General features: G+C 51.4%; 1 protein-coding gene across 1 annotated transcript; it reads left to right on the top strand.

The window, feature by feature from the left end:
* Positions 1-231: 231 nt before the first annotated feature.
* CRIP1 (cysteine rich protein 1) lies at positions 232-15,711 on the top strand. Its single transcript, XM_077825053.1, has 5 exons — positions 232-361; positions 8,727-8,821; positions 10,570-10,627; positions 14,713-14,760; positions 15,354-15,711. The coding sequence occupies exons 1-4, from the start codon at positions 322-324 to the stop codon at positions 14,751-14,753; spliced, it is 234 nt and encodes a 77-aa protein (XP_077681179.1). The 5' UTR covers positions 232-321; the 3' UTR covers positions 14,754-14,760; positions 15,354-15,711.
* Positions 15,712-15,949: the final 238 nt, after the last annotated feature.

The following is a 15,949-nucleotide window of genomic DNA, read 5'->3' as shown; positions in this document are numbered from 1 at the left end:
CCAGGAGAGGAGATGCACCTGGATGCCCCCCAGCCCCCTCTGTCCACCAGCGCCTCCACTCCACTCCAACCCCGAGCCCAGCGCTTCTGCCTCCCGTCTCACCCCCCAGCCCTCCGCCCCGGTAGGGCAGTTCCGCCCCGCCTGTCTCCCCTCCCTTGCCCTTGTGCCAGGGTTCCCCCCGCGCCGCCACCCCAGCTCGGGGGCGGGGCTTCACAGCTGGGGGGCGGGGCCTCGGGGGTGACCCTGCCGGCGCGGGCCGCATTTGGCCGCAGAGCCGCTCGAGCAGTCAGCGGAGAGCCTGGTCCTTGCGGAGCTGCCACCATGCCCAAGTGCCCGCGTTGCCAGAAGGAGGTCTACTTCGGTAAGGGTGCTGCGCCTCGCCTGCCCATGCCCCCGCCATCCCCACGGGGCGCCCTGCTCCTGGCGCCCTGCTCCTGGCGCCCAGCTCCCTGCTGGGGCTGCCAAGCACCCTGCCTACTCCTGCCTCGCCTTCCCCATGCGGTGCCTGCTCCTGGCACCCAGCTCCCTGCTGGGGCTGCCAGGCACCCTCCCTGCCCCGCCTTTCCCCACGGGGTGCCCTGCTCCTGGCGCCCAGCTCCCTGCTGGGGCTGCCAAGCACCCTGCCTACTCCTGCCTCGCCTTCCCCATGCGGTGCCTGCTCCTGGCACCCAGCTCCCTGCTGGGGCTGCCAGGCACCCTCCCTGCCCCGCCTTTCCCCACGGGGTGCCCTGCTCCTGCACACAGCTCCCTGCTGGGGCTGCCAGGCACCCTCCCTGCCCCGCCTTTCCCCACGGGGTGCCCTGCTCCTGGCGCCCAGCTCCCTGCTGGGGCTGCCAAGCACCCTGCCTACTCCTGCCTCGCCTTCCCCATGCGGTGCCTGCTCCTGGCACCCAGCTCCCTGCTGGGGCTGCCAGGCACCCTCCCTGTCCCGCCTTTCCCCACGGGGTGCCCTGCTCCTGCACACAGCTCCCTGCTGGGGCTGCCAGGCACCCTCCCTGTCCCGCCTTTCCCCACAGCATGCCTGGCACCCAGCTCCCTGTTGGGGGTGCAAGGGACTCTGTGGCTGCCTGTGCCCATGGGGTGCCTTGCCAGATGCACCCCCTCTTTATATGGGCTCCCTGGCACAAGAGCTCTGCGGGGGTGGCCAGAGACTTTGCCCACCCCTCTGCTCCTACACCCACCTTCCTATCCCCCTGCAGGGATACAGCCCAGCTGCCTGACCCTGAACGCAGCTTCTCAATAGGGGTGCCCTGCCTCCTGCACCCCCCCATTGTCTCTGCGGGCTCCCTGGTACCTGGCTCCCCGCTGAGGCACAGCCCAGCACCCTGGCAGCAGCATAGATGGGTGGGGCAGGGGAGGCCATTGCCCCCGGCTGGGACCCAGGCTGTGCTGGCTACACGCTGCTGCAGCTGGTGTTTGGTTCATGCCCAGTGCTGCTGGCTGCTGTCATTGCCTCCCCCTGCACAGCTGTGTGGAAGGAGATCAGTGTTCCAGGACAAGCCGTCTGATCTGAGGACCCCCGCTTTCTGTGAGAAGGGCTCAAATCCCATTTCCCCCCCCCCCCCCGTCTGCCTGCACGGCTCAGGGGTTCCATGCAGCCTGGAAGGAGCTGGGTTTGCAGGGTTCTGGCAGACCGGCATTAGTGCTGGTCCTCGCGTGTTGAGCTGGTCTGTGTGGGCTGCACAGATTCCTGCTAACATCAAGTGCAAGCATTGCCCCCTCTCCCCTTGTTCAGGGGCTCTGAGCGGGCAGAGCTGGGGAAGGCTGACTGGCTCGGAAGCTGTGCAGAGCCATGGTGGGAGGAGGAGTCCGAGCAGGGTTCCTCTCCCTGGGCCTCCCTGCAGCCTTAGGAAGATGCTCTGATTTATGGATCTCTTGCATGCCTCCCAGCTACGAGTAAGGAGACTTGAACAGCAGCAAACTATTGCAAACAGCTGTATGCTTTACAAGTGAGGAAGGCATCGCTCTCAAAACCTACCAAGTTCTCTTTACAAATCATCATTAATAAAAAGTTCTTTGTAATTAATTCCCCTCTCCTCACACCCCCCCGATAGCCCATGCCCCTTAAGCTTTCAGATCTCTACTAATGGCTAGAGGAACTGGCAACCCATTTGTATAAACCAGTGGTTCTCAACCTATTTACCAGTGTGGGCTGCTTATGCAGCCCACTATGTGTTATATGGGCCACACCCACTCAATATGTTTGCTACCTCTATGGCCCTGAGGATGTTACATGGGCCACCGCTGTTTGCTGATTGGGCTGCAAGACAGATGCAGGTTGAGAACCACTGGTATAAACGATAGTCATAGAAAACCAAAGATTTCCTGGTTAATTAGCGAGAAATAACAAAGCACATAAGTCACGGTTAAGATGGGGGGAGTTTCCATTGTAGTTTTAAAACTGTTTCATTGTAGTGCTTTTATACTGTTCCATTGGATTCTGAGTCCACAGACTGATACAATTTCTGATCTCTGTTGAGAGATAATATCCAAAGCCAGTGAAAATACATATGTTCTTATATAGCTGCCCATCATCAAGGAAGTCTCCTGTTCCTTTCTACACAGTGGGGAAAAAAAATCTTCAGAATCCAAGACCACACTGTGTTCTATAAAATGAGTGAAACCGTATACATTTCTATATGCAAGAGGTCCTGCCGTTTCTCTGTTCAGCTGCGCATTTTAGCTGAACAGTTGGACAGGTACATTATTATTTGGTGAGGGCTGTGTGTTGTTGAGGTTTGGTAGAGAAATCTAAAATAGTGTTCTTGCCATATGTTTTGCAAGACCAGCCATCCATACAATAGCAAATATAAAAGTGTAACAGTTGGGAAGTTGTGTCTAGGACACAAGATTGTAATTTGGGGGTGAAAGAAGAAGAAGATCTGGAGAAAACAGTGGGAAGAAGATAGCATAGAAAATAAAAAGTTGTTTGTGTGGGTCTGAGTGGTTAGATATGCTGACCTCTAAAAGGGAGGGATGGGCTATATTTTAGTATTAAACACTAAATCTGTTTTTGATTCTGAGATGTTTCCATCTAAGCTGTGTCCATTGTGTATCTTTTGTCTAACATCTAAAGAGGATTCTTCTGGCAGTAAGTTGTACTGTCAGTGACCATTTGGTTCCAGAGGCAAACATGTCAAACAACGAATACCTGTTTTCAGATCTTTTATATCAGGGGCTCAGTTCATCAGTCCCTGTGCCTTGTGTGGTCATTTACACCAGTTCAAGGTGTGGTGTTTAGATGTTGCTTGTAATTATTAGAATTGGCTGTTGGGAGTCTGAAAGGACAGGAAACAGGAAGGAAGAGGGAGGAACTGACAGGAAACTTGCTGAAAAATGCATTTTTCAGGGCACTGAATCTATTCGTGACTTCAGGTCAAATTCAGCAAATAGTTTCAGCTGAAAAAACCTTGAAAACAAATTTTGGAATTGTCAGTATGGTTCATTTTGCAAATTTGGATATTTTGTTTTGAATCATCATCTTCAAAACAGTTCATTTGACCCAAACTCAATTTTGGTGTTTTTTTGTTTTGGTGAGAAAACCAAAAAGGAAATCCATTTGTTAGAAACAAAGCGAATTTTTCAATTTGGCCACCAGACCAAAAACCTCAATTATTTGCTCCACTCCTAAGGGTGAACGGTGATGGTTTGCACCACTTGCTAGTCATGAAGGGTGACCATGAATCAGAGGCCAGGTCTTTCAGAAGTCACCAACGTACATATGAGAACTTACAACACTAAGTTGTGTGTGCAAATGGACACCTCTGAAAAGCTGCTCTGGGAGATCCTTCTGCAACTTATAATCATAGATGATTAGGGCTGGAAGAGACCTCAGGAGGTCATCTAGTCCAACCCTCTTCTCAGAGCTGGACCAACATCAACTAAATCATCCTAGCCAGGGCTTTGTCAAGCCGGGCCTTAAAAACCAATAAGGGTGGAGATTCCACCACCTCCCTAGGTAACCCATTGTGGTGCTTCACCGCCCCCTGAGTGAAATAGTGTTTCCTAATGTCCAACCTAGACCTCCCCCACTGCAACTTACTCCCTCTTTGTTTTCTTCTGTGCTGAGACGTCTTGTTACCAAGGCCCTTTTCTCTCAGGCTGTCTGCCCCACTGAACAGAATAGGTTAACATGGAGCCTCAGTGCTTTGACTGTCTCTAAACCATTTGATGGGCACTGAGGCAAATCAGTAAAGGCGTGGTTCAGAGGCGCTGTGTAACATGGCTGTAAGCCTTCCCTCCAAGCTAATATTTTGGTCCTTTGTTCCAACAGTGCTGTTCTCAGCTTCATCATAGCTGTTTGCTTAAGGTGGACACATTGGATGGGCAGGGTGTGAGCCACAAGAGACTCTGGACGCTCCAGTCCGGAGTCCAACAACAGGATCAATTAAAGTGGTTCCTAAAAACTTTACATTGGAAATTAGCTAGATTCTGAACAGCAAATTCTGCCTTCAATCACAGTCATGAGTACCTGGGCGTAACAGAGGGCACCATGTAATTGTGAATATCTTATTGTTATAAGGTTACAGTGCAGAGGAGACATGCATCTGTAAGGCTTGTTTTTCTTAAAACTATCACTACATGCCTTGAACAGACTTTGGGCCTGACCCGACTTCTACTGACTCCCCTGGGTGTTGGATTCAGCCCTTGGTAAGGAGCAGATGGATGACCGCACCCTGATTTGGAAGGAATTCCCCAAAAGACGCAGATTTCTGTACTGACTGAGAGTACTTAATTGGGTGACATGATCCCCCTTCCTGCTATGGGTGTATTTCAAGAGCTTTGGGTAGCTAGTCCTAGAAATAACCTTTGCTGAAATTGTTTAACTCCAGCTGCTAAAACCACATACAGAAGTTCCCCAATCTCTTGGTTTCCCCATGTCCCTGGCATAAAAATTCTGTTGTGTTTTGCTGAGAGTTGGAAGTGGATGCTGGCCCTATAAGTACTTTACTTTATTTTTTTAAAATTTATCAAATCTGTAAGCCATGGACTGGGAACACATTGATTTTTTTTGTTTCTCTGTCTTATATTTCTGGTTTGCTTGTGGGGTGTGTCATACTTTTCTGTCTACTGTGCCAGGAAAAACAAAACAAAACAGGGAATGGCTCAGAACGCAAGAATTCCAGAGTTTGTACGTTCCAGCTCTTTCTGATGGAGACTTAACTGTTTCCCCATCCATTCATATTTGCCTGTCATTTAAGGTAGTGCCTACACTAGAGAAATTTACTAAAGAATCCTGACCTGGGGTTAGCACTGGCTGGAGGCCAGGTATAGACAAGATTCTGATGGCTGAACGCATTTTTACCACCATTTTAGTTACTTACATCCAGTGAAGTGAGCTGTAGCTCACGAAAGCTTATGGTCAAATAAATTGGTTAGTCTCTAAGGTGCCACAAGTCCTCCTTTTCTTTTTGCGAATACAGACTAACACGGCTGCTACTCTGAAACCTTACTTTCAATAGATTTAACCAAAAGGAAGTAAAAATCAGTCCTGGTGGCAAGAGCCTTGTCTACACCATTGGTGCTAATACCCATTTCAATAAAGTGGTGGTAGGACCAATGGGAATTTTTTGTAAGTTTCCTCAGTGTAAACAAGGCGTAAACCTCCCCTTAAAGCACAGTTCTCAGAATGGTGACTAAAATTGGCATTGTGAAGTTTCACGTCTATGGCAGCTCATTTACTCCAGGTAACATTTGCTAAGCTTACTAGTAAAAAAAAAAAAAAAAAAAAAAAGGTTTTAATAGAATTGTTGGCACCTAAAACCCCCGGGTCTAAAGTCAGGCTGGTTTTGTTCTGGTTTGCACATCTCTGGGCATAAACACTATATACTCTCAATCTATCATTATTAATTCAGTTGATCAACTCAGAAAAGAATCCAGCTGTCACTTGCACAGCTGGTCTAGCCCTGCAGGGCTAACAGGAGTGAAAGATGTGGTTTTGTAAGTGCACTTAGAGAATGAGTCTGAGCAAGGAAGTGCTATTTTTATGAAGACAGGTTTCAGAGCAGTAACCGTGTTAGTCTGCATCAGCAAAAACAACGAGGAGTCCTTGTGGCACCTTAGAGACTAACACATTTATTTGGGCATAAGCTTTCTTGGGCTCAAACCCACTTCATCATCGGATGCATGCAGTGGAAAATACAGAGAACATGAAAAGATGGGTGTTGCCATACCCACTATAACAAGAGTTTAGTGTCCTTTTTCCTTTACAGAAACACACACTTTGTAGAGAAGCAAAGTCCAGCCACGAGGAAGTTTGTGTGGAAAGTTGGTTTTTTAAGAGAGTCTCCAGTTTTGAGAGGTCATTCTTAATCTTTCCCTGTTGGCTGTATAGGATGTTGCGATACCCACTATAACGAGAGTTATACAACACCCATTTTTTTCATGTTGTGTGTATCTTCCTACTGTATTTTCCACTGCACACATCCGAAGTGGGTTTGAGCCCACAAAAGCTTATGCCCAAATAAATTTGTTAGTCTCTTAGGTGCCACAAGGACTCCTCGTTATTTTTATGAAGTTAGTCATATGACCTCAGCTGTACAAGACAGAGTTTAATGCAAAGGCCAAGGAGAGTCCAAAATCAGTTGAAAGCTCCTATGTCTGAGATCACAGCAGTAACATTGGTCTTGTATAAGCAGTCTCTGTTACTATCTAAGAGAGATCCAAGGAGTTGCTGTAAAAAGCCTTACTGAAATTTGTCAGGTTCTGAAGCCTTTTAGAACAACTTCTAAAGAACCGTGTTTAATTTCAGTGTAACCCTGTTAGTTTCCTCCCCGCTGAATTCTATAAGGCTTTTTCATAAAGAGGATTTGGGCTCATGCCCCCTTCCCCAGATAGTCCCTAGCCCGCTTGTTGGAGCTACAAACAAAGGTGCCATTTCTCGCCATGATGTTGGTGTCTGTGATGTGGGGCCTGCCTGATAGGAACATTTTGAGATCCCCTCTCTAGTGATCACTTCTCTCCTGGAGTTAATGGTTACTCCTAAGTCATGGGCTCCCTGCCCACCCAGGAAAGGTGGTGTAATGCCAAAGCCCTGGCAGACCAACACTCCTCACCCAGCACTGTGCTGAAGCAGCAGAGCATAGAATGGAGAGGTATTGGTTGTCCCCAAATCTTTGTCCCCGATCTCAGATCCCTGCCTTTTTCAGGCATGGAAAATCCACTCGAAGGTCTTGGCACTGAAAGGGTTCCTGTGGAAAGCTCAGCGTTATCACTTAATACACATCCGGGAGTGCAGCTGCTAATAGAAAGAACACACTAGCCTCTTTAGTAAATTACATCCTTTGTGCTGTAGTTAAATTCCATCCTGTGTTCGTTCGTTCTTAATGTAAACCTGTTCTGGACTAGGGGAGTAACCTCATTGTTCCTGTTGTAGCTGCCTCTGGGCCTATCTTAAGTTTGTCGTTACCTTGGAATTTAAGGGATTATTGTAACCAGTGTCAGTTGAGGTCACAGATGGTTTTCAAGGTCAGATGCCAACTTGTGCAGAAGAATTTCTACACAATTTCAGGGAGGGATAGCTTAGTGGTTTGAGCATTGGCCTGCAAAACCCAGGGTTGTGAGTTCAATCCTTGAGGGGGCCATTTAGGGATCGGGGGGGGAAAAATTGGGGATTGGCCCTGCTTTGAGCAGGGGGTTGGACTAGATGACCTCCTGAGGTCCCTTCCAACCCTGATATCCTATGACTAGAGGAGGGCAGTCCATGCTGGGTTAGGGCTGGCTGTACTCTGGTGCTCCCTAAATTTGACTCTGTTGCCATTTTCCTTCTGCAAGTCTCCCCATCTGAACGAGGTTTAACATGAACTGTAATGAATCCATGTCAAATGGAGACACACAGGCCCTTCCAGAAAGGAATGGGGAGGTAATGATGCAGCAGGCGCTTCAGAGCTCAAATCTTCCGACTGGCAATAATTTGTCTAGAAATCAGACACCCAAGCCTGTGTGAAAAATGCTTGTGCAAACCATGCTTTTGTGTGTGCAGAGCAAGTACTACGCATGCTATTGCCTGTTTTTCTGCTCTCTTCCCCCCCCCCCCCCCAGCTGCATGGATTTTTATTTATTTTGCAAGTGCAGTATAGGTGTCTGAATTTGAAAACTGGCAGTCCCCCTCCAGGACAAGCAAGTGTCAAACAGTGAGTGAGCCCCCCTGAAAGCTGGAATGAGGAATGCCCCAGTAGCTTTTGGATTTAATCCTTGGGAACACACGGCATTTTTCGATGTATAGAACTCTTACAGTGACCACACTGTTTGGGTCCAGGACAAATGACAGGACAGAAGTGTGTAGGGTGCAAAAGTCCACAGAGTTTATTGAGGTAGCTCCCCACCTCCGCCGCGGCATCTTCTCCCTGTGTCAGTCTCCTTACACGTCTCTGGCCTGTCCCAGCCTGCACAGGCAGCCCCAGAGTCCTTACATAGCAAAGCAAAGAAGCAGTGTCATGAAGATGAACTCAGTTGTCCTGTGCCAGCCCTACCTTCCTCCGGAGGGCTCCAGCAGTCTCTGCAGAGGGGCTGGGCTGGGCACAGAGGACTGTTCTCTCTGGCCAGCCAGCTCCTGAGCGGTTCTCTTCCCTCATTAACAGCCCCTCCATTACCTGACAGCGAGTACAGGTATAGCGGGGTGGCTGAGAGCCCACAGCAGCTCTCCAAACCTTGCTGGCTTGGTGTGAGGTGGATATGCCCCATCACAGCCTCCTGAATGGTGCTATTTTGTTTCCGCTCTCTGACAGCTGAGAAGGTTACCTCCCTGGGGAAAGACTGGCATCGACCATGCTTGAAGTGTGAGAAATGCAACAAGACCCTGACTTCAGGCGGCCATGCTGAGGTAAGGGGTGAGGTGGCCACCAGTTCTGTGTCACTGTAACTCTTAGCTGCATCTTCCAACATGTAGGAGAGACTTGTCTAGAACCTTTAATCAGCTGCTTCCTGTGGGCGGCAGCATAGTGTACCCTGCCTTTGCAAAGTGGATCCCCAGGTACTCCACAGCCCAACGGGCCCATATTTCACAGTCCCAGCTCCGAAATTCTGCAGCAACATGACTTTATCCCCGCACCATGCAGTACCCTCGTTCCCATCCCCCTCACACACACACACTCACTGCACAGGCTCAGACTTGTAAGGCTCACTGAGGTACAAATTGTTGCTGGCTATTTCTGAGGGTGGGGTTCTCACTCTACTCTCCAGCTAGAGTGACCAGATAGCAAATGTGAAAAATTGGGACAGGGGTTGGTGGGAGCAATAGGAGCCCATATATAAAAAAAGCCCCAAATATCAGGACTGTCCCTATAAAATCAGGACATCTGGTCACCCTATCTCCAGCCAGCCTGGCTCTATTCCCCTGGCCTCTGTTACTGCAGTGCTGTCCAGCTCAGACCCTCCTTCACCCCTGGAAGCAGGGAGCTTATAGCAAGCTTCAGCAGCTCATTGCCCTGGGCCTGGACTGCTGGGGGATCTCCAGGCCACCTAGCTGCCCAGCCGATGTTTCTGGCTTCTCCCTGCTCCTTGGCTGCAAGCTGGACTCCTAGTGCACGTGCTGTACACAATAAAATCCTCTCCCCCTTGTGGGGAAATATGGAGAGCAAGAGGCAGGTTGCAGCTGGCCAGAGGGGGTCTGGCTGCAGCAAAACAGCTAATGCCAGGGCAAGAAGGCTGCATTCCGTGGCATCCTGGGGCCAATGGCAAGCTCCACTGCTGTAGAATCACAGGGTCCATGGGGCCCTGCCTGAGATGAGCGGGGAGTTCACAGCTCTTGGAGCTATTGGTTCAAGTGCTCTGCAGATGCAAGCAGCCATTGCTGCATCAGTTACTCAGCTCTCAGACTTGAGGGCCAGAAATTGAATTTTAAAAGAGGGGAAGTTGAGATTCTGCAGCAGGGGTTAATTCTTTGGTTGATTCCATGGAATATAGGACTACCTGGGAGCCCTGCCTCAAAGTAGCAAGAACTCTGCATTAGCCAGCTCCAAGCTGTGGGCTTGCTGTGTGTGCAGGCAGGCTGGTTTGCCAGCACCAGGCTGCCATAGCTCAGATATACAGCTAGCCCAGTGAGCGGGGTGCCATAGTAACTGAACTAACTTGACAGGGCGGGGACACTGGGCCAGTCCAGGTCCCCTGCAGTCGGGATTTGCTGAGTTGGAGAAGTCCTGTAGGGAACTCTCCATTGTGTGTAACAGGGCAGAATGTCACTAGGATTGTGGGCTGGGTGGCGCAGGGTGCTCTAGCCTTATCCAGAGCAGGCCTCAGGTGAGGAGGAACGTGAGTGAACCTTAGACGAGGCTCTGATTTGGCTCTCTCGGCACGTGGCTGTTTCTTTAGTTTAGCAAAGCTGTAATGAGGTCAGGACTCCACTCGGAGTGACTGGCAGAACAATGGCAGGGCCCAGGACAGGACTGGCAGGCAGTAGGGGAGGTCACTGACACAGCTGGGACAAGAGAGCAGGGCCCAGGAGTTGTGAATCTAGCTCCATACACACAGGATTAAGAGTGGGCCTAGTGCCTGGTGCCCAGTTCCTGGTGCCTGCTTGTCTCAGACTGCCCTGAGTAACGTGGCACTGAGGAGTCTCTTCTCTCTCTGCAGCATGATGGGAAGCCCTATTGCAACCAGCCGTGCTACTCTGCCTTGTTTGGACCCAAAGGTAAGTTTCTCCATGCTTGGGGCTTCCAGCAGGGAGGGGTGGGATATTGGGTACTGGGACTGATGGTGTCTGTCTCCTGGGATTCTTGCCCAGAAGCATGATCGCATGTTCCAGCACACAGATCCATGCGCACACACACACCCCCTGTGTCCATCCATAGCCACTCCTGCCTGAACTCCCAGCTCACAAGCCCCCCATGCACTCCCCACAGCCACTCCCCCTTAGCCCCTTGTCTTCCCCCATATGTTCCTAAACTTGTGGGCAAACCTCTAGAGCCATGTGCACACCCCTAAATACACCTACACCCATTACACTTTACACCTGTCCTCCCCTTCACAATCTCCACTCGTAAGGCTGTCAGCCCACATCCTCCTGTGTGCAGTCACCCTTCGACATCTACTCACGCCTCCTTCCCCTTTCTCCAGGGGCCGGGCAACTTTCCCTTGACCTCTTTATAGGCACTGCCTCAAACTTGAATTGTGGCCTTTGGAGCAGAAGCTCTGTCTCTCACAGTCTCCAGTCACATCGGCCGGAGAGGTGCTCCTCTGGATCTGCACTGTGGTTTCTCTCTGGGTAGGATGTTCAAAAGGTCTCAAGAGGTCTCAGCGCTGGCCCAGCTCAGAAGTCAATGGGAGTTTTGCTTTTTACTTCAGCAGGAGCAGAGTTAGGTCAATGCTGTGGCCTGGCCTACACCTACAATTTAGGTTGAGCTAGCTTCATGCCCTGACCACTGTAGTTAGGTCAGCCTAACCCATGATATAGAGGTGGCTAGGTCGACAGAGGGATTCTCCTACCGCCAGTCAGAGAGGTGGATTGCCTGCGTCAACAGAAAGCCCCCTCCTGTCATTGTGGGAGGTATCTACGCTACAGTGCTCCAGCAGCACAACTGCAGCGCTGTAACTGTCGCTGTAGTGTAGACGTGCCCTGAGTGTTTGGAAGAAATCTCACCCTCCCCGTGTTCGGATTCTACGGTCACAGATTTGTCCTCTGTTGCACAGGTGTAACTCTCCATGGAGCTGATGGGCATTGTATCAGTGTGAGTGATGGCACAAATGGGCCTGCTCATCTGGACATGGCACGAGTCAACTTAAGTGCTTTGGACATTTCACTGTAGTGAGGCACTCTAGTGTGAAGGTGTATGGACACTTTCACAGGCCGGCCTCGCTGCCCAACCCAGCCGTGTAGTCACAGATTGAAGGGTGTGAAAACCCACAAGCCCATGCAATTTGCCAGAATATCTTAGAGGCTTCGAAGAGATGAGAATGCTGAGGAGAAGGAATCTCAAAACTTGTAGGGCTCCAGACACTGCTACTCAGCAAGCTTTAGAAAGTTTTGAGTTTCAGGTCTGAATTCTCCCCTCTCTGCTGCCGCCACCCAAAGTCCCCACAGCTCTTTGGTTTCAGGTTCAGTACGTCAGTACGCACTCCTTTGGAATGTGATTTGCTGAATGCGCTTGTTGATGTGGCTTCAATGCTAGAGGCTGTGGAATTCCACTTGAATTCCTGCCCCGCCATCCACTCTGTGGCTGCTGGGGTGTAATGTGAAGTGTCATCTACAATCTACATGCCTTTCCAAGTCAGCAGGTTATTGACTTAAGCCTTAACAGCAGCTAGTGGGCTATGCTGGACAATGAGGCAGCCAGACCCCTGGCTGAGCTATGCAGCTGTTGCTTGTCAGCATGTGGGTTGGCTGGGAACATGGAATCCCTCTCTTTATCTCTAGAAGCTACAAGGGTAAAATGCCAGGCTGCGCCAGGCCATTTAGTGGGAGAACTAGAGTCAGGAGTGACTGTAGTCTGCCCCCTCCTGCCGCTAGGCAAAGGGTTCTTCTAGCAGCATCCTCAGTCTCTGGAGGATGGGACCCACTTGTATCCCCCCAAGACACCTCAGTGGGCTCAGAGGAGCTGCAGTCCTGCTGCCAGGGCAGGGCTAGCACATCAGTAGCTGGAACCCTGATGACACCAGTTCAGATTCCTTAATTCCTGAGTATGCAGCCTGGGTAGGATTGTGGGGGCAAGGCGGGGAAGGAGAGCACTGAGGGTACATCTACACAAAAATCAGACGCCCATGGCTGGCCTGTGCCAGCTGATTTGGGCTAATAGCTGTTTAATTGCAGTGTACACATTCTGGCTTGGGCTGCAGCCTGAGCTCTGGGACAGCAGAGAGAAGGGCAGACTGCTCCGCACAGCTGGTTTGGAGGGTAAATTGAAAGATAACCCACACGGTGACCATGTTCCTCCCACACACAACAGGGGTTTCCTTCCCTTAGTGCCCTGATCTCAAGTCCCTTCCCCAGCTCACTGCTTCCAGGTGCCTGATAAGAGGGAAGCCATCACCCAGTAACCCCGTAACAAAGGCATGTTCCCCACCAGGGGTAGGCAGCTGCCTCCCAGGCTGCTAGCCCCACGCTCACCCTGTCCTGTCCTAGCCCTTCCCCTGGGCCTGGTTTTCAATGCTTGGCATCTGGAGCTGGCTTTCCAGGAGGACTCCACACCCTTTGTGCCACTTGGCCTCTTTATGCATCACCCTTGATTCCTCCTGCTGCTCTTGCCTTGGGGTGGGGTGGAGCTGCGCCTACGGGAGGCAGTGTCTCTGCCAGGACTGCTCCCGTGCACCTTGTGCCAGCCATTGGGCTGCCCTCAAATGGCTCCCTGTCCTGGTCTGCAGGCCTGCGGGGAAGGGGCAGGCAGGTAGGTCATTTCCCAGCCTCCTTTTCAGCAGCGACTCCCCGAGGGGGAGCAGGAGCGAGCTGTTGTGAACAGCCCCACAAGGCTGGGTAACGTGTACTCACACCCCAGTCCCTTTCACAGCCACGCAGGGGCTGAGTGCTGTCCGGGCTGTTGAGGCAGGAACTCCATGGCTATAGGGCTGAGCTCCTTTCCCCTTTTGATTCTCCTGCTCTTTGGAACCAATCCCCTGGGGGGAAAAGCCACTCGCTGTTCCCCGCACGTAGGCCCCCTGCAATGCTCTGTGGGCTGGGTCTAATCAGCACTTGTAGGGCTGGAGTTCTAACAGACCATGCCAGGGCTCGGGCTACCAGCAGCGGGGCTGTTCACTTCCAGCATTCTGTAGGGAGGGGCCTTACACTATGAACAGGTTTTAAATAGACCTGTAGGACTGGATGGGACCTCAAGAGGTCTCCTAGTCCAGTCCCTGCCATCTGAACATGAATTTGCTGCTGCTAAAGATGAGACTGAAATCCTCTGCGTCTGCAGAGGATGGGCATGGCAGGAGCAGCTCCGGGGCTGGCTTCCCTGGGGCCTGCCTCCTGTCAGCGTGCTCCTGCTGAGCAGGGAGTTCAGCCCACAGCCCATGAGCTCCTTGCTTGCCCTTTCCACTGAGGCTGACAACACTGGGCCAGCTAGCTAGTGCTCCTACATTTGTGACCTGGGTTCCTGTGCCACTGAGGGACTAGGACCCCATGCCCCACTTCACACAGGCTGCTGCCTGGCTCTGAGCCCTTAGTGCACTGGGTCACTGCTGGCCACAGGCCACGTTGAGCTCGTGACCGAGCTATTAGAGGCTCTGACTCTCGTTTCAGCTCCTCTGTACCCAAGTTAGTGTTTCCCTCTCTATCTGGAGGGAAGTTGGGCCCCAGTGTGTGAGTGGTTTCCATTTGAAATGTCGTATTGCAGACGGCTCTGTCCAAGTCCCATCTAAAGCCATGGTTTGGGCTGTCAGAGGTGTCTCCTAGGCTTTTGGCTCATGGCCCTGGGAATATTCAGGCTGTGGTCATCGTCCTCCCCCCAGCTTGGGTGTTGTGTTTGGTCTCTGTGCTCTGTGGCAGTTCCAGGACACTGGAAGGCATGTCTCTCACTGTACTCGCTCTTATTCATATTGGCATAGTGCCTTGGATCCCTGTTGTGAATCAGGCCCCCGCTGCACAAACACAGCAGCCCCTGCCCCAAAGAGCTGCCAATCGGTGTAAGAGAAGAACGACAGACGGCTACAGACAGTTGAGGAAATATGGGTCAGCAGGAGAGGCAGTTGTCTCATTGGCCCAAGGGCTCTTCCCGCCGTGGCACTGGTTCCTGCTCCCTGCCTCAAGCCTCAGGTGGTAATGACCCCGTTCTGGTTCTCTTGCAGGATTTGGCCGGGGCGGTACTGAGAGTCACACATTCAAGTAAACCTCAGGTAAAGGCTTCTCTTAATGGTCATGTTGCATTGTGCCAGCCCTAGCATCCTAGGCCCTGGTTTCCTGGATTCCCATTGCATCCCTGGGGCTGGCATCCTTCCTCCAGCCCATGTGATTCAGAATCTGTGTCCACAGGAAAGTGGCTAGAGTCACATGCCTTCTCTCAGCCTTGGTACACCAGAGCTAGCGTACTCAAGAACATAGCCAGATTCACACTTCATTCTACATCCGAGAGCCCCAGTCATGCTCTGGCCAGCTTTGAATGCTGCCCCTTACGTCCTGGCACCTCTGTTCAGTTGCAACCCACTGATTAGCATGTGTTAGATGTTCAACTTGGTGCCCGATCCCCAGAGGACATGAGTCTGTGACAGCCCCTAGCTAGAGAGCCTAGCTTTCTAACTCACACCTTAACTCTGGTGGTCCCCAGTTCAGTCCCTGGAGTCAAAGATGGGGGCTGTCACAGGCACTGCTTTGTTTCCTGGGTATCCACCCAAGAGCTGCGTCCATTCACCACTGAGCCCCCCGTGCAAGCGCTATGCTGCAGCCCTGTTTTCAGACCTTTCACCTGTGTTTCCTTTTCTTCCGTCTGTAGGGCTGGATGGAGAGGATTCCTTGTGGAGCCGGAGGACAGCGCAAGCACCTTGACAAATGCATTTTTAATTCACTATGTAATTAACTAGCACATTAAAAGCAATAAATTACCTAGAGGAATTTAGCTGGCAGTGATGGGAGAGTCTCTGCTCTGTTATCTATCAGGATCTATGATTCTATGATTCTGTGTGGCGTGGGGGAGGGGAGGAGTTGGCCAATATCACTGAAAGTCTTGTGGAAAAGAGAAGGTCCCAGATCCCCTTCCAGCCAAACATGTAGCCCTGCTTTCACACCCAACCTCTAGCGGCAGGAGTCTGCAGTTGTATTTGTAGCCACTAATAAAGCCAGAATGAAAGCTGCTTCCTCGCTGTAGTAGTGTGTTCTGCTGACCGAGCGTCTCCAGGGATCAGATAACGAAGCGCTTGTGAGCTTTAAAGGACCTCAGCAGTCTTTGGATGAAGCCCATATGGGACTTGGAGCTTTGTGCTGCTGCAGCCTGCTATGCCAGCTGAGGCCTTGATCACTGCATGTTCTTACCCAAGGGCTAGTAGCCATGTCGCTTTCATCCGGCCGGCATGGAATCTGAGCTTCTTGCCC

Source organism: Eretmochelys imbricata, chromosome 8, assembly GCF_965152235.1.
Source record: "Eretmochelys imbricata isolate rEreImb1 chromosome 8, rEreImb1.hap1, whole genome shotgun sequence".
Taxonomy (NCBI): Eukaryota; Metazoa; Chordata; order Testudines; family Cheloniidae; genus Eretmochelys; species Eretmochelys imbricata.
The sequence above is the reverse complement of the archived record's forward strand: the minus strand, read 5'-3'. Positions and strand labels throughout refer to the sequence as shown.